The sequence below is a fragment of the Carcharodon carcharias genome, chromosome 20 (genome assembly GCF_017639515.1).
Source record: "Carcharodon carcharias isolate sCarCar2 chromosome 20, sCarCar2.pri, whole genome shotgun sequence".
NCBI lineage: Eukaryota > Metazoa > Chordata > Chondrichthyes > Lamniformes > Lamnidae > Carcharodon > Carcharodon carcharias.
Genome location: NC_054486.1, coordinates 83,031,938 through 83,056,245, shown reverse-complemented (window position 1 = coordinate 83,056,245; position 24,308 = coordinate 83,031,938). Strand labels below are relative to the sequence as shown.

General features: G+C 38.9%; 1 protein-coding gene across 5 annotated transcripts in view; it reads left to right on the top strand.

The window, feature by feature from the left end:
* rtn1a (reticulon 1a) overlaps window positions 1-24,308 on the top strand; it is a 215,735-nt gene that overhangs the window by 102,786 nt on the left and 88,641 nt on the right. For 4 of the 5 annotated variants that reach the window (XM_041215028.1, XM_041215026.1, XM_041215027.1 and 1 more), the window contains 2 exons: window positions 10,064-10,741; window positions 13,786-14,595. The exons of the other annotated variant lie outside the window; for it this stretch is intronic. In XM_041215028.1, the coding sequence (XP_041070962.1) occupies window positions 10,162-10,741; window positions 13,786-14,595 (1,390 nt within the window). In that variant the 5' untranslated portion in view covers window positions 10,064-10,161. The remainder of the gene's footprint in view (window positions 1-10,063; window positions 10,742-13,785; window positions 14,596-24,308) is intronic. 5 annotated transcript variants of the gene reach the window in all.

Below are 24,308 nucleotides of genomic sequence, written 5' to 3'. Positions count from 1 at the left end.
GTCTGCAGTAACAATTCTGTAGCATTTCTTAAGAACTAACAAGCCACTTAAGTGGCATAAAGGGCATAGTTTGTTCACATATCTATAGGATATGCAGAATTATTGAGAGATTGATGTTAAAAGTGCAAAGCCTATTTTTATAGGTATAAGTCTTACAAATGATGAGGTAGGCAGATTTTTGGTGGGAAAAGAATTGTTCTCAATAATGCATCAGAAGCAATTGACATCATAGGAAGTGATGAACAGGACAACATCATCTTGACTCAAGGGATTGCAACAAGTTTACTAAAAGTTGCATACATTTAAAAAGGAACACATAGGTAAGACATGAATATTACTATTTAAAGAAAAATGTACATGACATATATGGAATACATTGAAAGTAATTGTTGGCATATTATGCAAAATATGTTTTGACTCAGAACAATTTTGGTATGGTTGTAGCAACCAAGGTAATAGAAGTGCAGATAACATGGTTAATCAAATTATGCTTTACATGATGCCATAGAAGAAAGGGGATGTCGTGCTGGAAGGAAATTCCCTTGGTCAAATTATCCTGACAATTAATGGATAAATTGACATATAAATGGTGATTGCAGCTTGAAATAGGTAGCAAGATCTTTCAGATAAAACAGTTGATGAGAAAATTAAAGTTGAGGTCTTGAGATGACAAGGTGTTTGCCTTCGAAGATTTGAAGGGGAAAACTAACCTTATATATAATCAAATATTCTATGATTATTGCGATGTGATATCAATATGAATTTTTAGGGTGATTTTGATATTACATAATGGTGCACGAAATAACAATGATATAGCAAATTAATAAATGTACTTATTTAAATGCACCATTCATTTTCTTAACAGACCAAAGAAGACCTAGTCATGTTTGAACCAAAACAGGAGAGCACTACTCAGCACAGCTCAAATTGTCATCACTTGAATTGAACATTAGCCTAGATGCACATAGATTTGGGTATGATTTTGATGGGAAGGCAAGGCTTGTCACACAGGACTGGCAGTGAAGAGTATTCACTAGCCATCTGATACTGGACAAGGGTGTTTCGTGGTGCATGCTCCTACTGAGTTGTAGGATGCATATCTTATTTGGTTTTAATTCACTCAAAGGCAGTTGAAACCTAGACCCATTTGCCTCCTTGTAGGCACTAGTTGCCTAGGCTGAGTCAAAGATTTAAACACTCAGATTGTACATTTCCATGTGGTAACAGTTATTTTTGCTACAGTCTGCCATTGAGCATGTCACAAGAGAAATGGTAGCTGTAGTGGAGGTCTTGGTAATGTTGGGTTAAAACACATTAGGAGAGTCTTTTACAAATGTTTTCACTCTTGCTATGAAGGCTCCTACCAGAGGAAAGTGCCTCCATGGAGTTGGTGACCTCCGCACATAGCGGGGTTGCTCTGCCACTGGCAAAATGCCAATGAGCCTTCTAAATTGCCCCCACTTGGGTCCTAATTTGCTCCCTGCTATTTTCCTGCCCTCTGCCTCCAAGCCCGCCACCTTGGGCCAGGAAATTCAACCCACTGTGTCTGTACAGGAATCCCTAATGACTACACCAACAAGAGAAATGTTATTTTTGTGCTTTTTTTAATTATCGTAAAAGCCTTAAAAAAAAATGATTCTAAGATGCCAAGGCCAGATTTTTGTTACCAAGTCGGGTAGCTCAAGTCAGGAAATTTCCTGAGTCAGCAGACCTGCCTTGCTATAAAGGTCCCTATCGCACACAATATTTGCTCTGGAAAGGTAGGGGTGGGATTGAGTTAGGCGCACCAACCCTGAAAGCAGATCAGAGGTAATTATGGGGGTGGGCGAGTGCTGAGGTGGGCTTGTTGGAAAGCCCATGTCAGTTCTCTGAGACTTCACCCCAATTGTTTTAAAACCTGTTAGGCCCTCACCCTCTCATTCTCTCCCTTCCCATGCCTATCTCCTCCTCCATGGTCCCTCCATGCCAGCTCATACCTCAATGAAACTTCATACCCCCATGCCACCTTCATAGCCACTCGCCCAGTATCCACTATGGGCGGACCCAGGGAGAAACATGGAGATGAACAAAATAAACTTATAGCAATCTAAGGGAACTCTCATTCATCACACAGGGAAAAATAAACTAATTCATGAAATCCATTCAGATTTTAAATCCCTCATGGTAAATCTGTTGTAAAAATAAACTTCAATTCACTAACCACATCAAGACAGCTAATCCTTTGACAGTCTCTTGAAACTATCAATCAAAGTGTGAACTCAGCCCCACCCCCTCCTTCCTGCTGAGATAAGTGTTTTTGGACCTTTTTAAAATTCAGCAAAGCACTGGAAATGGACTCAGCTATAATAACAGCCCTCGGGAAATGTCAACAATGAAGTCTATTGAAACAGCAAGAATGGATGGTCATGTTTTTTCTAAGATACACCAGTTGGCCTGTCAATCAAAGCAGCCCAATCGCATGTGTTTCTTTAACCCTATTTGACAGCTGCAGCCTTTTTTCATTTTTAAAGGTCTGGGGATTTAAATAATCTCAAATCATGGCACCTAAGCGGGCCATATCAACCCTTCAAGAGCATTTACATCTCCTCCATAAATTTGTGATTCCCACACTGTGGGTTAAGCCCTTGGAATAGTGAAAACGAGGTCTGTTTAAACTTAGCACTATTTTCAAATGGCACTACTGAGTTTGGGTTACCTGTCTGAGTGATTCACAATCCAACCCTTTCTCCTCCCAGTGAAAATGATATCAGACCGACCCTGTGAAAACCCAGCCCTGAGGCTCTGAAAATCCACAGGGACTGCTTCTCAGGTTAGCCTTACTCCTAGTCCTTTTGATCATGTATGCAGCATTCCTTACAAATGAGCAAATGCAGTATTTTGAAATATTCTTCTGAACCACAAATGATGCTTTGATTAAATTGCCTTTTGCATGAAAATGCTACCCAACCTTTATCGATGCTGTGTGCAGAACATTTTTTACAATGGATGCAGATAAAACTATTTTTTGAAAAGCATTCCCAAATTTATTAAATATATTTAACTGGCTATAGAATAGGATGAATATGGGTACATTTTTTTTAAGAAGTGCTGTAGCAGTAAGAATGATGCCACTTATGATGTTGCAGGCTTTCTATTAAATTATTAATTGATTTTTTTTAGTACACTTCTAAGATTCTGTGAGAGATGTCATTTTCTTCTTCTTGTAGAGGCTATCAAGATAGCAGCATAGGCTACTTAGTAGAAACATGACTCGTGTATTTTCTCATTTATATTTCAAGAGTCCAGTAGATTAACATATTTTATTCAAGAGTCTGGGAGTCTATACTGTTTCTGTGGTGATATAATGGCATTTATAAGGCTGCAGGGTACTGCCATTTTCAGGTCAATGCAAAATAATTTGGGTGTGCGTTGAGGTGAAAGTTACAGTCTAACTTGAGAGACAGATCCTGATGTAATATCCAGTGTAAGGTTCCCTGCTATGAGAGTCCCTGCTAAAACGTGCTTGTGTTGATGCCAATTTGTGTTCATCCCAGCTGCAATATAACTTCAATCCTGCGCAAAACATGTTTTGAGGTTCTCTCAGCAGTTCCTTTGAAGATTTTTCCCCTCAGAAAATTGACTTATGTTTGCAATTTATCCTCCTGATATTAAACATTAACACTTAAATGAAATTTACTGATATAAATATAAATATTAATATGATATAAAATAATCTTCATATTTCAAGTTAACTTAAGCATTGGTTGAAAAAGTATACAATAATTTTTGGCTGCAGTGGTGATTTCAGGTTGGTATCTATGCAGTGTAGTCATTAGGACAATTGTGAATTTAGTACTAAAAATATTTCCTTTTCTTATGAGAAAGCATGGTAGACCAAAATACAAATTTCAATCCTGACCAACTGCATGCCACAAATGATTCCATGGTCATTGCCATACTATAGAAGAGGAACAGGAGTAGGCTACTCAGCATCTTGAGCCCATTCCAAGTATTGTCCATGTCTGTAAGGATCCTTATGGCTTGCAAGTTTTCCCGTAATATTAACTCCAGTGCTTTTTATGCTGGAATAAAAGATAGCATAACAAAATTCATGGAGAGTCCGATGCCTCAACTTTTCAAATTATTGCATATGCTCATGTAAAAGTCAAATTTTTGAGACTGATGTTTTTAGGACAAAAGTCAGTGGTTCGATGTTTACATGAGTAATGTTTTTAAGGGATTGACATGTATGCTTGATTTGGGCCCAAAAAGGACTGTCGAAATGAAATAAAGTAAAAACCAGTAGCATTAAAGAATTCATATTAATGCTGTAATATTTATTTATTTTATAACAGCACAAGCTATATACATTTCATCCAACGCAGAATAAATATATACCCTAACAAATTGACTACACCATTTCACATTAAAATCCTTCAAAATCCCTCTGATCACCATCTGAATCAACAAACAATTTCTCCAATAGCCTGGTTGTATAGCATCACCATATGGATCTTCATCATCATCATCAGCATCATCATCATTAGTACTGGGATAACTTCGGCACCATCGTTCCACAAGTAATCATCCTTAGTAACATCCTGTGCATTCAATGCTCCATGTTTTAGAAATTATTTTATGACAATTTGGGATCAAGTTCCACGCCTCTGAGCCCATTGACACAATGTTGCTGGTGAGAGTGCTCTCATGTTCCCACCTTTGGCGAATGTTTCTTTACCTCCCAAAATCCAATTTTTCCACGTCTTTCAGATAATGTGCTTGAGACATTTATTTATACTTTGCTTCTTAAGGCAGCCCCGCAGAATCAAAGATGCTTTGCGTCCACTTTGGTCGATGGGCTCTGAGATGGCTGATAAGTCCAGGGCATGATCTGCAGACTCTACCACATGCAGGGCAGGTAATGCATGAAGGGCCGGGTAGATGAGGCATTTGGAGGTTTTGTGCTCACTCCGGTGCATTGACTTCACTTCTGCCTGACCCCAGTGAAATCTCTCAATGTGTTTGGTGCCTTCCTAAATAAACCTCTATTTTGGTCGGTCGTAGGAGTTGGCAGAGGTGTTTAATCTCTTCAGGGATCCTTTGAGGACATCCCTGAAGTTTTTCTGTAGTTCTCTGGGGAGTCTCCTGCTGCAACCAAGTTCTGAATAGAACAGTTGCTTTGGTAGCCTGGCGTCAGGCATACAAATGACATGTCCCATCCAGCAGAGCTGGTTTTGTGTGATTAGTGCTTCGATGCTGGGCAAGTTGGCTTGGGAGAAGACACTGCTGTTGGACTGCCGTTCCTGCCACTGGATTTGGAGGATCTTACAAAGGCACTCCAGTGCTTTGACGTGCCTGGTGTAGGCTTTCCATGTTTTCAAAACATATATGAGTATGGGGAAGCCTGGTAAACTGTGATCTGAGTCCTAGGTTTGAGATCCTGATCCTCAAAACTCTTTATCTTGGTTATTTATACACACGTCCAAGGGCTGAACAACACTCGAAAGTCTGCTGGGAAGAACTGCCACGTCAGTGTTGGATGATTGCATATCACGGATTACATCATTGACAAGGTGGCATTTGAACATGTCCCAGTAAAGCAAATTTTTCTACAGTCTTTCTAGTCTCACATTCAACACTCCTTTGATCCATTTCTTACAACTGCCTTCATTCAACCAACATTTCTCAGGAGCATGGACAACAACTCCTTTCTGAAATTTCTCTTTTGGGGAGAGTTTTGCATTTGAGTACCAGCATCGATTTTAATTTTGTGCCATCCGCTATACAAAATGGAACTTATGTGAACCATGTCTTCTCGTGGCCAGTCATCTTTACAAGGGCAGCTTTTTAACCAGTCTTGGTAACTGGCATGTCAAAGTTCATTGGTGTTTCATCCATATTTCCAATGCAGGCCAATCAATACACATCTTCTCTCAATGTCGGGTGACAAATGCTGGAATCTGATGATTTTATCTTTGAGTTCCAATGGCAGATGATGTGAAATTTTTGTTTTCTGAATGAAAGGTACTAAAACGTGCTTTTTCATGAATCGTGTGCACCACCCAGCACTGGCCCTGAATTCTGGAATACCATCTTTCTTCACTTCTCCGATAGCATAGAGTCAGGTGGCTCTGTTGGTGATAACATGACCATTTTGCCAATGCCTGTTAACCCGTTGTGCCACTTTTTTCTCCAGGTGACACCACTTGCTCAGTTTTCCTATGTTAGCGTATTTATTCTTTGGCATCATTTCTCGTTTATTGGATATCTTTCTCCAGTCTATAATTATTTTCTCGGAAACATTAAACACCTTTGCTGCTGCACAATTGTTAGTCATCTTGGTGAATGGTACAAATTAATTTTAAATTGAGTTACGTACTTGTTATTCTTTCTTGAAAGCATTGTGATAACTCATGAGTTACACATTAGTCTTGTCGATTGGCTAGGACAATGTTGCTAGAATTAGTAGAGGGAAAGTTTAATGGTTCCTGCTTGTACCTTCAAATTAATGAATTGTAATAATTACCGGTAAGTAATTAATAATCACAATGTGGTTTTATTCCAGAAAAATTAGGGTCAACCTTTACACGAGCTTTATGAAAAGTTGTCTTTTGGGCCAAAAGTCATGGATCAACTCTTACACAAGGTCGACTTTCATACGAGCATATACAGAATCTTAAACTGTCTTTATGAGGATTTATTTCATTAGATTCACTAAAATGGAATCCATTAAGCATTATGTTGGTTTTATATAGAACTGTACCTTCAGCTGAATTTCTCAAACAGCTTTTAGTGGTATTGAGTTGAATTGTGTTGTCCAAGTCCAGTTTCATATTTATTGCATGTTGTAAATCTTTCAGCTCAAACAATGGAAGAATGCAATTTTCAATATTTTGATCAATAAGGAAACTCCATCACACCTTCACCCTTGGGAGTCAGACAAATGATACGTAATATTAATTTCCATTTCCCATCATGGAAACAGATTCCTTCTGTTCACTGTTTACACTGAAACCATAAATTCATTCTTTGTATTATTGTTTATCATTGCACTACAAATAATAAACAATGATTGTAGACAATTTTAAAATGTTTGTTTTCAATATGACTAATTACTTAATATAGTTCACTAATTCTTCTTGCTGAGCCCACTAATTTTAGTACAAGAAAGTGGATAGCAGTTGACAATTCCTACTCTGTTGTTCTTTTATCATCCTGTATTCATATTGCTCATGTCAAGTCCACCTCTGAATTGTTAACATTTCAATACCTATGCAATTTGTTGTCAGCAGTGACGTTTCTCCACCAAAAGTAAATTTACGCATGTTATTCTGTTCCTTACAGCCCCTCTTCCTACTCATCTTCTGCTTAGAGTCATATGGTAATGGTGATAATATCAATATTTCCAAAGGTTTAACTTTTAATGCTTCTTTAGTGAATATGAAAACATGTAAGAGGTTTTTTTCCATCCTTATTTGATCATTTTGATATTTGCATTGTTTCTGTGCTGAGCAACAATCTTCCTAACACTTGACCAGCAAAACTCATTCAAAACTAATTAAAGCTTTGCAATGCATTCTGCGCTTAAAATGCAGCAGGGGGTCTTCTAGGACCACTGTTCAAACACTGTCTGGGCACCAGAGACCAATAATATGTATGTTTACTACAGTGAACATGGTCCATTTGGTTCTAAGTAGTAATTCTCATTTGATATTGATGTCTTGTCACAATTGCTCAGTAGCAATCTTGCATAAGATCTAGCAAAAGCCATGGCAGTTGATGGTGTATGGAGTTAGAACACTGCCCACACAGTGTTACATTGGCCTAGGATTTCCTCGAAATGAGTTGTCCCTTTTAAAAAAAATACACTGTTGATGGTGTCACAAGCATGCTTCCTGGGTCTGCTCTTTTCGATAGTCATTAGTTCAGTTATTGGTTTAACTGTGTGAAATGGGTATAAGTAGCAGCAGGAGAAAGATTGAGGAGATTGAAGGGTGGAATCACAGAGTCCTAGCTGTAGGTGCCACCAAAGGCAGGTGGATAGGCAGCAGGAAGGCCACCCATTGGATTTTACATGCTTCCCTGCCGTCAAACCCACCAGTGGGGGAGCATAAAACCAGCCCTTAGTCTTCTTTGCAGGCCGCAATTTAACAGGTAGAGCCTACCTGCAGTGCAAACCCTGCAAACTCAAGGTTGCATGTGTCATTGGTTTTCCGACAGTTGAGATGAGTCCAGGGGAGACTTGTGGGAAGCATTTTAAAGGCTGACAAGTGATAGGAACGGCTTCCACTGATGAATTTCCTTGCTAAATTTTTCTTGCGCCATTCCTACATGCTAACATATTCATTATTTTGTAAAAATTATCTCCCCATTCTGCCTGTTCTTGTGGCTTTTAAACATACATATTTCTCATACTGTGCAGAATTAATTCTCTACAAAGATCACCTAATCTCATTAATTTCATTCAGGCTACAAAATACAAAAGGTTAATGTTTAACATTTCTTTCTGTTCAAATATTCTGTGCTTATAACCACTAAAATTTCACGGGCATGCCATGTAATGATTCTTTTGCTAACTCTCTTGTTTGGTAACATTCAGCTCTTCCCCCATCCTTTGTAATTCCTTGTAAAAATTGAAGGGGTTTTTTTCCCAAAGAAAGATTAATGTACTTAAGTTATAGCTTAACTTTTAATTTTTAGCTTTCAATGATTTTTCTCCAACTCTTTTTTTAAAAGGAGAAAATCCTGTTTGCCCACAGGCTTTTCAAAAGACCATTTTGCTGTTGCTGGTTATGCTGCTCGTATGTTGTGATATATTTCAAAGCTGATATTTTGTTATAAATTATACTCTATATATTGGGCGAGTCCGAAATTACCTGTTTCAAGTGAATGTCCATAGGTGGTGGACTTTTTCTGCCAAAACTACGACAATCATGTTCTCAATCTCCTGTCAGCCCACACATGCCGTTACTATTTCTGTTTCCTTTGTAGATCTGTTTTATCACTTAAATATAGGAGTCAGTAGAATTGGAAGTATGTAGTAATGAACCATCTCTTATTGATCCTAATGATGAAGATCAATGATTTTGATAAGAAACGCCACTCCACTGTTTATGAAGAATGGAGAGCAAGGGAACAATGGTTAACAAAAATAAGCACAGCAGGAAAAAATAAAATCTTAATCCCTCTTACTTCTTTAAGAGTTGATGGTATCGAGAAAAAAAGAATGCAGTCAAGAAAGGGTGTAAAAAACATTGTAAGGTGTGATCGTAAAACTAAAAGGTATTAAATGAAGAAATAAAGAATAGGCATCAGGTAAAAAATGAAAATCAGAACAAAAGGAAAAAATAAATAGAGGAGGGGAGTATCAAGAATAAAATTGGAATAACATTCTTGTCTTAGTGTTGTGGATAATCGTTGATGAGATTTCAGATATAGAAATTTCAGTAGCTTGCTGATGAAACATTTGGGATATCATAAAGCTCTTTTTGTGCGACAAAGCTTTCTATACAAAGAGAAGTCCTGTCTATAATACACATCACAATTAGCTCTGTACTCTAACAGTTAAATATATTCTGCACTACACTGCTCTTTTACTGTCTTAAACCTGCTGTAAAGTGATAGGCCTTTGTAACTGTGCTATTTATTGTCATGTGTTTGCCACTTTTTCTTCATCTTATTCTTGGTTATGTGTATGTATTTTTCAGTTACATATTGCTTTCAATGCAGCAGAATAGTGTTCTAACAACATTCCATTTAATATGAAGAGGGTTTTCTAGCTCAAACACTCTAACCTGCTTTGAACTCAGTTAAAGACAAAAACACCCTTCTCTCTAAAGAAGCTTGCTGTTGCATCAACAGTTTCATGCTGCCCTGATGCTTCATTATAAATGATACTCCTTCAATTTATTTAATGTGATCTTGCTTTAAGGGAGAGTGCCTTCAATGAACCCTCAGTACACATGTCTACCTTTTAATCTCACATAAGAAGCCGTTTGGACAAAATTTCAATGTTGGATTAAATGCAGAATTAAGAGCTATAATCACAATTGTCATTGTTCCATGTTTTTCATTTTCTTTTTAGAAGTTACAGAAGGATCACTTGTTAGCTCAACAGGTTTTGAAGAGTATAGTCCAGAGGTTGGTGCAGCAAGACAAGTTCCAAGCTTTGAGTCTCATTGTATGATCAGCTCAGATTCAGGAATAGAGATGACAACAGGAGATTCTATTGACTTGGCCAAAACTTTGGTGGAGCCCATAGGGTCACAGAAGGCAGAAGACCAAAACTATATTGACATGTGCCGGTCTGGAGAATCGAAAACTCAGGAGTTATCCAAGACAGACTGGGAAGAGAAGATGATGTCTTTTGTAGATAATACATCAGCTGACACAGAAGTCTCCCCAGAAAATCTGAAAAAGTCAGTTGAGGAGATAAAATTAATAGAAGAAATGAGCCCCTGTCTGAGTCCTGAGGAACCAACAACAGCACCATATGTGGAAGAGCCTTCAGATGAAGACATTTCAGAGAAATGGGAATTGGAGGACATCCAGCACAATATTCACACAATGGATACTTGTGCATCGCCAACCCACGTTTATCTCACTGAGATAGAAACCATAGTAGATCCCAATAGCAGGTGCAAGTCTCAGCATGAACAAGAGACTAAACCAAAACAAGGATCCGATGTAGTGCCAACTGTGACTGTATCAGAGCCTGATGATGACAGCCCAATATCCCAAACGCCTACTCCCTCAAGCTCAGGTAACAATTATTATGTGAGTTACTCTAATAGGTTGCTGGTGTATGTACAAATCATTTCAAAATTGTCTTTTATTCATTGAACTATTGTAATTGTTTTGTGAGTGTATCTATGTTGACATTCTATTCAACTTGTTTTTCCCTTTGTTCTGGCTTGTTGATTGAAAATGTCTTGAATGTTTGTCAATCTGTGACTTCTTTTATATAACTTACAATGATATTTTTCTATTCCTTATTTGTCTATCCTGTTTACACGGCTGGGCGGTTTCACTTTCAGGAGAGAAAACAAAATGTCATAAAAATGGGCCAAGTGTGAAAGGACGCAAATAAAATGCGAAATTTAAAGGAGAAACTATGCATCTCTGTGCTTGCTAACATGAGCTTACACTGATCGATGCATGCTTAGTCAATGCAAATAGATTTTTAAAATGCATATTATTTATTTCAAACAGTTACCTTCCTCTCCTCCCTTAGTCTTTTTTCCTGCTTCCCTCACACTTTCTCTTTCTAAAAAAATAAAATTGAATAATGAAAAAACTGCCTGTCTTCCTTTCTCTATTTTATCTCACTCTACTTGCCTTATTTTCTTTTATCTTTGACTCATAAGTGTTAGAAATTAGAGGAGGTGATTTTAACCTACCAGGTGGCTAGTTAAAACCACACAGGTTACTTAACCACCTTGACCATGATTTTTATGCAGACTTCTGGACAGATTTAACTTAATCTAGGGGTTTATTAGTTAATTTCTGCCGAATTAATGTTTAATTCTGCCAATTGCTGCCGCATCCCAGCTGGTTACTGACTTCATTCTTGGATTACCAGCGATCAGCAATAGAATTGCTGATTAAACCTCGGCAAAGATGGTGCCTGTTAAAATGTCTGAGAGCAGATATCCACCTTAAGTTAAAAATATTAATATGAGGGCCAATGATAGGCACGCAAGTGTAAGAGGGATTTCATCTCAGACAGGCTGAATTGTGTCCAGATTTTCCAGCTTTCCCTTGCATGAATTTATGTTGCAGGCCCTTATCATTTATGGCTTTTCTATAAAATGTTTTGTCAAATGCTGTATGGATGTACCATATTTTTTTTTCAGTGCCAGTGAAGAGTGCATTACATAAATGTGGTCAGACTTCCACAACCTCAACTAACTAAATAAAGCTACTCATTTTGTGTTAGTAAGAATAAAACTATTTTTTCAACATGCTTGGTTCACATTCTCAGGAAATTCTCTGAACTTATATTTTCACTTAAGTTTACAAGGAAGAGTGGCTCAGGGAAAAATAGCTTTGCTTCATCTTTTATTTAGTTGCGCATGAAGAAAGATGTAACCTTTCTTCTGGAAAATCCATTAGTTCCACTGCACTTTTCTCTTCCTCAGCGTTCATGTCTCTACAAGCTTTTATCCTTTTACCAGTTTCTCTTTTTTATCTTCCCTTCTCTTTGTCCTTGCAAAGTACTGATTCTTTCCTGGGGTACAGATCCATTATGCTGGTCCCTTTCTTGTACTATGCATGTGGGAGCATTGATAGTGGTTGTTGATAGAATATTCAACCATGGACAGCATCACAGCAGGCCTATTCTGCTGCCTCCATTGGTCCAATCTCCACACATCTGTGCATAATGTAATAATCCTGTACTTTGCATACAGTAGTAGTGGTGTGCATGATATATAGTCTATTATTTTGCTTTGATGAATTAAAAGCCGTCACTTAGTGCTACGATTAATCCAATCTTTTTGGAAGATCTCATAGCTAGTGCATGTTGTTCCCAGCATTATTGAAAGTAATTTTAATAAAGTTTTATTTCATAAATGTAATGGATAAAAAGTGTTAATCATTTTTCTTGATACATTTACCTTCATTGTTAATGATGATTCATGTTTTATAGTAATTGATTTTAGCTTATAAACTACCAATGTTCCCTGTTTCTGTAAATAGGACTGGTGTTGGTATCCTATACTTAGTTTTTTACTGCAATTTTTTTTCATTTCTTGTTCCATAAAATGGGGAGAAGGGAAATGCACCATTTTTGCAATGTGTGTTGTGGCCCTTCTAATTTTTGGCTGTAAAATAGCTGAAAAGGTGTGAAAATTTTCAATTTATTTTTTGATGCTTATGCACTACTTGATGTCATGTCCATAAAAGAATATAAATATTTAATGGAATGACATGAGCTTATCTTCTGTTTGAAAACCACATCAGTATGATAATGCAATATGATAATTAGAATGCTTAGTAGCTCCAAATTTAGTTTCCATTTTTAAGCTTCCTAAAACATGAAGGGACCTTCAAGTTAAATGCAGCTAACAGTTTTGTTTGAATGGCTCTTAAAGTTCAAATAGAAGCAATATAAAAAAATTATAATTATAGCGTGGCAATCAATCTTTGTTACTGTGGAATACTCTACCTTGCAGTTAGAAATCCATTAATAATTTCCAGCTTTATATCCTGTTCGTGACAGTAGAGCTTCTGTTGTTAAAATTAATGAAGAGCTTTTCCTTTTAAATGTTCTTCTACGCCACTGAGCAGAGCCCTGGAACTGTACTAAATAAGCCACTAGCTATTGTACTGTGAAGCACTAGAAACAAACAATAGGATTATTAGGGAATGCCTCACGTTGCATAACGAATGGTTGAATTCCCTGCTGCACTCTTGCCGAGCAGGAAGTGTTGGATTTATACTATAGCACCTCCCTAAAATGAGTAGTGAAAAAATGGATGGAAATGCCATAGCTGGCTTGTTCTTGAATGCCTCTATAAGACCAGCCAAAGAGAGTTTTAGCAAGGTGTGGTTGCAGAATGCGTGCCCACCATCTTGATGGCTGAGAGTTTCAAAATACATTTGAAAGAGGAATCGGTTTTACCAGTATGTACCTCTAGTCTAGCTCTTTCTTCAATGTACAACTGAGTTTTAAAAGTGACAGAACTTAACAGATGTGGTGTTGATCATAAATGAGGTATGACTTGATATGCTATTGCAGCAGCAAAAAGAAAGTAACTTTGGATGCTCACTGAGCATATTTTCTGTCTGCATTTATGATTGCAGAAGAATCTGATTCACAGATTGAAGCAGCTTACCATTTCCTGGAGGAGGAACGCCCTGCTGCTGAGAAGACTTCAGAGCAAACTCAGTGTTTTTCTTTAAATGCCACAGAAGAGGAGCGGTCCCCAAGCGCTGCCTTAACAAAAATAGATGAGTCTGAGCAGAATTTGCCAAAGCTACCAGCAACAATATTAGACCTTGATGCCAGCAGTGCTGAATCTGGAGATTCTGAGATAGAGGTAGTGCCAGATGAGTTATTGTCTGTGGAAGAAGTTGAAGGTTGCAGCTATATGACATTCAGGCAGGTTGGTGGAACTCCACCTTCTTCTGTTTCATCGGTCCAGTACAGTATCCTGAGGGAGGAACGTGAAGCTGAGCTCGACAGTGAGCTCATCATTGATCCATATGATGCTTCATCAGCATCTGAAGAGAGTTTCCAAAGAGAACAAGAATCCCCTATGAAATCTAACAGCATTGGGAGAGAATCTGATGAAAAAGCCTTAATGGACAGCCAGCAAGAATTGGACCTTCAGTCAAGTCGATCAACTGAGTATCCTTCTTCTTATAGTGTCAAAGGTACAAAGGGAACAGATGCAGCCACAGCTGAGCCCCCCACCCCTCTGAATTATTCAGAAGCTTTCATTACACCTGAAGTAGTAGTTGAAGAGCCATCTCCTGAAGAAGCCTCTGAAGAAACAGCTGGAAAAATAAGTGATAGCAAATCCTCGGATGGAGCCAAGACTGGAAAAGATTTGGGGAGCAGCCAGCCCATTTCTTCTGAGCGGTTTCTGCTGATACTAAATAAGAAAACAGGTAATTTTAGTCATTATTCTGATCTTCATAATTTATTTTAAACCGTCTTTATATTTCACTAATTTAAAATTTATAATCCATTTGTTCATAACTTTCCTTTTTATACAGAAGTGCTCAGATATGAATTGCTTGATATTGATTGCATGTTCAGATATTTAATATTATTTTATGTTTAGTTTAATTTTCTCCCCTGCAGCAGCCCCCACCCCATGTCTCGTACCCTGAGAATTTAAATGTGTTCTATAATGTCCAGCAACCATATAGGTAAAGTAAGTCAAGTGAAATGTAAGCAGCTAAATTATTTATGTGGCAGTGCACTTGTATTTGGCAAATGGCTGTTCCAGTTCTCGAAAATGGTTTTAGAGGTGCAGCTCTGGAGCGCATGTTACATCAATGTGTTCTATTATCCCTCTTTGCCACTGAATACCTCTGTAGTCAAAGACTTGAAAATGGCAAGAGTAACTGTCAATCCCTGCCCATCTACTATATTTGTAAAATTACTGTCAGACTAATTGGGTACAGCTGGGGCAAGAATCAATTTGGGTCATAAATTTAAAACCGGTTTTTCAATCTGGAGAATGTGATTATTTAATTAATTGATTATTTTGAGAATGTGTTTTTAATCACCCATCAAATAAATGGCCTTTTCTGCCCTAGCTTGATAAGAGCAAGCTATTCAGGCCTTTAAGCCTATTCTGCCACTAAGTGAGATCACACCTAATCTGTACCTTAACTCTATCCACTCACCTTAGCTCCGTTTCCTTATATGCCCTTGTCTAGCAAAAGTCCATCAATTTCTGATTTAATATTATTAATTTTTATGGGAGAGATTTCCACACCTCTGCCACCCTTTGTCTGGTGAAGTGTTTCCTGACAACTCCCCTGAAAAACCGGGCTCTGGTTTTAAGGTTATGTCCCATATTCTAGACTGCCTCATCGATGGAAAATGTTTCTATTTATGCTATCAATTTCACAATCCTAAAAACCTCAAAAATATCACCCTTTAACTTTCCATGCTCCAGGGAATATAAACCTCGTTTATAGAATCTCCCCTCATAATCTAATCCCTGGAGACATGATCACATTTTGATGAATTGGCATTGCACTCCTTCCAAGGTCATTATATCCTTTCTAAGGTGTGTTGCCCTGAACTGTGCACAGTATTCCAGATGGACTTCATATAGCTGTGGCAAATCTTCCTCCCCTTTATATTCTAGTCTTCTAGTTATAGAGATTAACATTCTATTAACCTTTTTGATTTTTTTTTTGTACCTGACTACTGCAGTTCAATGGTCAATGTACATGGATCCCTCCATCTCTTCAGACCTTCACTGTTTATATATCACTCAGATCTGCCCTGGTTTGATCCATCTGCACCAAAGTCACCCACTCACTTAACCTATCAATGTCTCTTTGTAATGTTATGCCCTCATCCGCACCATTACTATATCACTAATGTGTGTCGTTGGTAACCTAGAATATATGACTCTGTTCTGTTTGCTAATTAATTTAATAAATATAGTGATGAGTTGAAGCTTTGCCACAAATCTTTGAGGGGCACTTCCTTCCTATTGAAGTATATGCCCATTATTCCTATACTCTTGTCTTCTAATAACCAATCTCCTAACCAGGTTAATAATTTGCTTTCCATTCCATGAGCTTTGGTTTTATTGAGCAGTCTTGTATATCGATAAGCTATCCATGTCCATACTTCCTCAAAAAATTAAATTAGCTTCATTAGACATGGCCTACCCTTTACTAATCCATGTTCATTGTCTCCAAACAGCTCAAATTTCCCAAGTGCACATTCGCTCTGTCCTTAATTTTAGATTATAATAACTTCCCTGTAACAGATGTTAGACTGGCAAGTCCTTAATTTCCTGGTTGAAATGCACTGCATCCGTCCTGACTTATGCATGCGTAAATTTCCTGGCCAAGGTCTTACAGCACTGCCTTGGCAAGGATCTGGTGGGAGTCCATCCCTTGGCAGGGTCTTGTGCCAGCAAAAGTGAGAGAAAAGCTGAGCACCATTTTGGAATGAAAATCTGGTCTGTATGCTTTACTTTTGGGATCCCCTTTGACACCATCCAATCTGAGGTAGCTAAGGAAGGTTAGGGTTCCCATATGCAAACCTAATACCAGCTTCTTGAATTGCCCAAGGACCAAGTGGACAGGGATATGACGTGAGAAGCCAAGAGTGTCGCATTTCTCCTCATTTACATTCATAAGTTGCGTCTGCACCTATTGAAGTTATACACTGTGCTCCACCTCTTCCGAAGCTCCAGAAACTCTGAGATTGTGTAGAGATCTAGCTGACACAACAAATTCTGAGCATCACACAGTGGAATGGGAATTCTTTAGGAGCAAACGTCAAGAAAAGGGACATTTAGATATTGTGTGCAGTGATTCCTCTTTATTTGAAACAAAACTATTGCTCCTTCATTCCCACTGTTTAATTTTGAGGCAATGCCAGATCTAAGTAATTCAAATTTGACTGAATTAATCTAGCTGAACTATAATGCAATGAGACAGTTTAGAAATTACATTGTTATTACCATTCCACTGTATCTGTATGACATTACTTTGCTATTTATATACGTTTCAATTATGTATTTGAATTCCTAGGAGCCTTTGTTCACAACAACTTTGCGTTTTTCCATTGAGGGTCTACTCCTGTTGGTCCTTTATTTACAAAATGCAGCGCTTCATATTTCTTCACAGTAAAAGATCTTTCACAATCTGCTTTGATGTTAGTGAGCTCTTCTTTTGTTTCATCAGGCAGTTTCAATATCATGTTCCTGATGTCCAAGTGCAAGTAGTTATCAAGAATAAAAGTGGACCCAGCACTAACCATTGGGGTGCACCATTTCTAGGCCTTCTCCAATCCAAGTATTTGTTTTAATGAAGCTATCGTCTAAGATGAATCGTTATGGCCTTTAAATGTAGTGGAAAAAACAATTGTATAGTGATATTGCGAAGTATTATTTTTAGGCTATTGTCTCCTCGTTTTAAACAAAAGTGAAATCATGGGGCAGAATTTTACGACAGTGGGATTTTACATTCCTGCCGAAGTCAATGGTTCACCACGTTTTACGGCCCCGTCCCCACCATGGCGGGACCATAAAATTCCTCTCATGGTTGCTGGATAACAATTTATTGTTCAAGTAGACAGGATCCGTAGTCATCTTAAATAGTGCTAATTTCTGCTGGCATTTACAGGGCGATCCCAATGCTCTCTTTGTGTGTGACCTTTCTTTAAAGGTTGCAGACACCTGATTTCTTTTTTTTATTTATTCTTTCATGGGATGTGAACATCGCTAGCTAGGCCAACATTTATTGCCCATCCTTAATTTCCCTTGAGAAGGTGGTGGTGCAGTCCATGTGGTGTAGGTACACCCACAGTGCTGTTAGGGAGTTCCAGGATTTTGACCCAGCGACAATGAAGGAGCAGTGATATATTTCCAAGTCAGGATGGTGAGTTACTTGGAGGAGAGCTTGCAGGTGGTGCTGTTCCCATGCCTTTGCTGCCCTTGATCTTCTAGATGGTAGAGGTCTCGGGTTTGAAAGATGCTGTCGAAGGAGCCTTGGTGAGTTCCTGCAGTGCATCTTGTATATGGTACGCACTGCTGCCACTGTGCATCGGTGGTGGAGGGAGTAAATGTTTAAGGTGTTGGATGGGGTGCCAATCAAGTGGGATGCTTATTCCTGCATGGCTTTGAGCTTCTTGAGTGTTGTTGGAGCTGCACTCATCCAGGCAAGTGCAGAGTATTCCATCACACTCCTGACTTGTGCCTTGTAGACGGTGGACAGGCTTTGGGGAGTCAGAAGGTGAGTTACTCGCAGCAGAACTCCCAGCCTCTGATCTGCTCCTATAACTACAGTATTTATATGGCTGGAACAGTTTAGTTTCTAGTCAATTACCAGTAAAAACCATGGATGTTCATGAATATATAAATAGGCTGCTCTTAGATGTATTTGTTGGTCTTTGTTATTTGGATAACACAAAGCGTCGATTTGCTTAAAACTACTTGTACTGTGAAGACTATGACATGCATTGAAAAGTGTTTAGCGAATTTACATTAAATACATATACTTCAATGGAAATATCCAAAACATTTATAACTACTTGAAGATAAATATAACAGTGAAAGATTTTGAAGTTTGCCAATCAATCTTACAAGAGACTATTAAGTTACATTTTCTTATCCCATTCAGGTAATTTATTTTTAGTTAAAATCTACATTCTAACAACTATTTCATTGTCTTCTATGCAGACATGTTTGTAAACCCTGTATTTTTGTATACAGATTGTTTTTTTTTTTATTCATCCTTGAGTTATATGGGTGTGAAGTTTGAATGTGGAAAAATTAATTTGTTAACAAAGAAAGTATAATTTGTTTTAATATATCTTTAGCTGATGCATATGAGCATGTATTGATCTATCCATTTCATTACATAGCGTCTGTAAAAGATAATCTTCAGTATGCACATAGAAATGAACTATGGTGCTTTAATTAACCACAATCAATAATGGAGTTTTTCCCACACCACCATTTATAAGGATATCTGGTGTGTGGAATGGGAAAAAAATCATTCTGGAGTGAGGGGTGGTTGCTCATCAGTAATGAAAATTAATCCAAAAAAATCGCTTTTCCCTTTTGTTAAAATGCTGACAGCCCATCCACAGTCTTTCCATATTGTTTTTTTTTACCATAATACCATTAATGAACACACAGTGCTGTTTTCACTTTTTCTATTTACTGACATGTCACAGGATTATTTATTACCTGTGTACGTTATCCTCATTTTAATGAAGCTAATGCGCTTGAAAAGCAGAGAGAAGGTTAGTATTTTCTAAGCCAAGATTTTTTCTGCCTGTTCTGTAGGAGATCTAAAGGAAGGAATACTTAGAAGTAGTAACATGAGAATTGCTTGCTGAATAAAAACCAAGGTCCATCTAGTTCATCTTCTATCATGCTGGTAGTCACATGATAATGGAGTTGTTGACTTAAAGCAATCAATTTTTTCAATTAGTCTGCAACAGACCCAGACATGGGGTGAGGAAACATCCATTGGTAGTAATCTTTGGAAAGTGTAGGTCCAAAGTCATCTATTCCTCCCAAGGATGCTAGATTTGGATATATGTTTAAAAAATAGTCATATACTGTACTCCAAAATGTCATTTCATGAAAGAAATCTAACTAATTGGTTCCACTGTCTCCCTTTGGATTTACTACTCGCTCACTGAAGTAATGCTTCTGCAGATTAATCTTGAATTCACACCTCCTCCCCCACAATTCCTCTCAAGCGTGGGTGTGTCCTCTTGTTTATTGTTCATGGCTGACATTATGCAGTCCCATTTTGAATCCTATTAAAAACATTCATATCACCTCTCAACCTGCTCTTTTCCATTGATGTCATGTCCAATAGCCCTTCATAACCCATGACCCCCTTAATCTTTCTGGTTGATCGCCTCTGTATTCTTCCAATAATATTTTGTACCGTTGCGAACAAAAGTGATACAGCGTTCTAAATGCAGTCACGTTAATGATTTATAAAGTGATTGAATTACTTCACTATTTTGGCTGAATATTGGCCTTCTAATAAATCCCAATATCTGATTTGTTTAACTTACTGATGCCGAGTATTGTTGTGCTAACTATAAATAATTTCTCTTGTTCCTTCATTTCACTTTTTTCAAATAAATTGCTAGTTTAGGATGAAACGTATGACAAGTCCACACATTGTAAGGACTGAGCACAGATTAAAACCTTATGCCTAGGTCAGGACTTTGGCCCCGATATGGGGGCAAGAACTACGGTGGGCAAACATGTAATTTTGCGCTGCCAGCCAGCGTGTCAGTTCTCTGGCACTCATTCCGCCTCCCCCAACCATTTTTCTGGAAGTCAGGTCGGGCATGGAATAGCTACCCACCTGCAAGTGCCGGTAGCTTGTTAAGGTGACTGCTTTATCACGTAAATCAATAAGACACACTGGCTGGGATTTTCCAATCCCACCCGCAGTGGGAATCGGCATGGGCAGGACCGGAGAGTTTGGAGAGCATGGCCAAGATGTAAAGAATTCAACACCCCTGAACATACAAACCGTCTTGACAAAACTTTTGTTCAAGTCCATAGTGAAAAGATTTCTCCTGGCTAGAGATTCTTAGTGATGATATAGTAGCAAACGTCTAACCATTGGTCTCTTATACACATTTTTTTAAGCTCTAAAGTAATCTCGAGTACTGTTCTTGATACTGATCTTTTCTTGCTCTCCTTTTTGCATCAGTAAGTGTGTAAACTCATGTATGGTAATAAATTGTAGTTATCTCAGAGTATCGCATGAGGATTCAGCTTGCTTTCCGATCGATACGTTATGACCCGCGTACCTCTCTCTCTCCCTAGAGGAAAGTCAACTTTCAAGCAAGTACTTATGACCTGCCCCTCCTGTACAAACATGTAACAACAATCAAAGTTAATTAATTTAGGTAATTAGCATATTGTTACAAGATGCCGTCCTCATTAGAAAATGGAAATTATCTTTGGGAATATGTGATAAACACAGTAGATTTCAGATTGGTGAGGATAGTTAAGATCGGAGAGGGGGAGGGAGTGGTTGCACAACTGGCAACCCCAAACAGGTGAACAGGGGAGCCCGAGGCTCACTCTGGGGTTCAGGCCTGAGGTTCGGTCGGGGAGTGAAGGCCCGAGGCTAGGTGGGGGCGTGAAGGCAGGCCCAAGGCTCAGTTGGGGAGTGGAGGTAGGCCTGAAGCTCAGTCGGGGGATTGGGTGCAGACCCAAAGCTCAATCGGGGAGTGAAGGCAGGCCCAAGACCGAGATTTGACGGGGGAGTGAAGGCAGGCGCAAGGCTTATGTGGGCATCTGGGCTATTAACCCCCCACCTGGATCATGCCAACCCCCACCCACACACACACACACACACACACACACACACACACACACACACCCCCCCCCCCTCCTCACGTGCGAGGTGTCCAAGGAAATAAAGTAAGGGACTTGGTCACCCTGGATGCTACAGGATGCCAGTTGGCCATCTGTAAAATTCCAGTCAGCCTCTGATCATTGCCTTAATTAGCCTCTTGATTATTTATTTATTTCCTTACAATTCACACACAATACAAAAGAACACAGCATTTGCGACAATTGTGATATTCAAATATATCAAATACATATTGATTGTTACAAGTTACAAAGTTCAGTGGGTCCACCAAGGCACCATTCAAGCGCTCCATGCTGCTTGTTCCTTCTAGGCTCCAGTCCAAATCCAGGCAGACTCGGGCTGATGTTATGACAGCACATGCACAGTAAGCACCAAAGACACATAAAACATAGGAATACTAGAAAATTGGTGTCCCGTGAAGAAACACTATGGGACAAGTAACTAGATCAGAGGATGATCCCATTAAGTATGGGACAGTTGGTCACCTTGGTGGCGTTGGGAGCACAACAGCTGACTGGAGATAGCTCCCGCCAGCAATAAGATGGGGGAAGGACCCAACAAGCACCCCTGGCTCATTTTGAGGCCCCACCATTCCTTCCCACACCTGCTTACCTAGCCACAGGCTGCCCTCCATAGTGCAGGACCAGCAGCTGTGGCCATTGTATACTTCAAGTATTTTTAACGTGCTGAGTGAGATGCCCTCTCTCTCTCTCTCTGATCCGCAGTAGCAGGCTGCAGTACCTTTCATGTGTAAGGACCTCTTTTTAGCCCTCCATCTTTGAAAGCCCACTTTCTGCCCTTAATTGGACAGTGAGCATACCCTCTGGTCATTAATTGGCCAATCCAGGCAAAATCAATGTCACGTGACTGCTCCTGACATGGTGCAGAGTCAGGACCTGCATTTGATGTCTGGGACCAAAATCAAAACTCCTGTTCTCGGCTTCTTTTAAATCCGTTCAAGCACCGGAGACTAGATGTAATGCTGTTGTGAAAACTTGCAGAATGTATCCATCAAAATGTACAAATGGTGGTTCAGGGCAAGTAATTAAAAGTGTTTGATTTGTTTGTTAAGAAGGTTACTATTGTGTATTGCTGAAAAAGGAGAGATATTGTCCAAGCTTTTCATCTTGCACAAATCAGGACTGATTTCACAAGAATACCAATTGTAAAGGGAACAACAATGTCTTTTCAACAATAATTTTAGGTTACTATTCTACCATGTAATATTCACATTTTGCATTAAACGTTACTTTAATAAGTTTGTGGCAAACAAATAACCAAAAGCACGTTAAAGCTTTATGTGGATAATATGAAAGATCAGAATTAAAATTAGGAAATGTTTTTCTTTTTCCAGTGACTGAGCTGTGAAGCTTCAGAGAGTACACTACTTTTCCACCTCTGGGAGCTGGTGTTAAATTTCTTTCCAAAGTGATTGAATAAGTTTCCTTTTACTATCGGTTGAAGTTTTCCATGATTTTTACTTTATTGTTTGACATCTCAAACTGGTTGCAGTTTGGCACCGGTTTGTACTAAGATTGTGGACATCTGCATGGCCAGTATGGAAACTATTATTTTAAATATTAGCAGCATTCCTTACATTGAAACTTTGCTACATTGTTGGAGCTTTACAGTTAGCCTGGTGATTCTGTGATTTTTATCTACCTATCTTGAGTCAAACTTTGTTTAATTCATTTTGAGGAATTAGACTTGACGTGAAAGCTATCTTTCTGCTTCTATATTGCAATATGTTGGTGCCACCTAGTGGACTTGTGGGGGTTTCCTTTAATTCTCAATGTACTTTGATATTTAGAGTATACAGCCAGCAATGAAACTTTTTTGGTAATCTTGCTTACATATTTTCTGAAGAAAATGGTCAGCAGGCTTTACAAATGAGTTTTATCATTGGAATTTCAAATCTGAATTCTTCAAACATCCAGTAAGATTGACTGAATGCAAGGACTAAACGTTCAGGGCATTTTTTTATGATGCATTAGTGCCCACACACATGTCACCTTCTTCAACCATTGGTTCAATTTATTTAATTTGGAGAGATGAGTAAATGTGCTTCTGATGATATTGAACTTTAAGTGCACATTAACACCAGAATTCCAGAGAAGTAGATTGATGTTCCTGGTACCTGGCACTTCTGTGATGTACAGCAAGAGAAAATGGGCTGAATTCAATGATGACCCTGGGCGTGAGAAATGTGGTGAGTAGGGTGAGTTAATTATGCATGAGCCAGAATTCCTAGATTACAACAGCAGTTTCAGGTTGAAAAGTTGTTGGTGGCATGGCAGTGGTGGTTCAGGCCTCACTCCGTAACAGGTTCATACTTGTATACATTTGCATGCCATGAATACTCATATCTTAAAAGTTTTTGAAATTAAGTCCTACCTCCAAGGTTAAGTCAGTGATGCACGGGAACCTCATGGCGCCTGGTTCACGTTCATTTAAAGGTGGCATGCACCAGTCAGTTTTGCAAAGTTGTGTTTGAGATGAGTGGTTGTCTTTGCCGAACTCTGCAGTACAAGGAAAGGGAGCAGGCGAATGGCAGCTTGGATGGAGGCTAGGGACCGGCAAGGGGAAGTCAGGGGTGCGGGAGTTTGGTTGGGAATTTGGACCGGGGCGTGGAGGACCAAAAGAGGGAATTGAGGGAGGACAGTGTGTGGGGTCAGAGCTTGGAAGTGAGCAGCGGGAAGGGTGTGGTTGGGGTGGTGGGGGTAGTTAGTGAATGAGAAGCCTAAAGGGCAGGG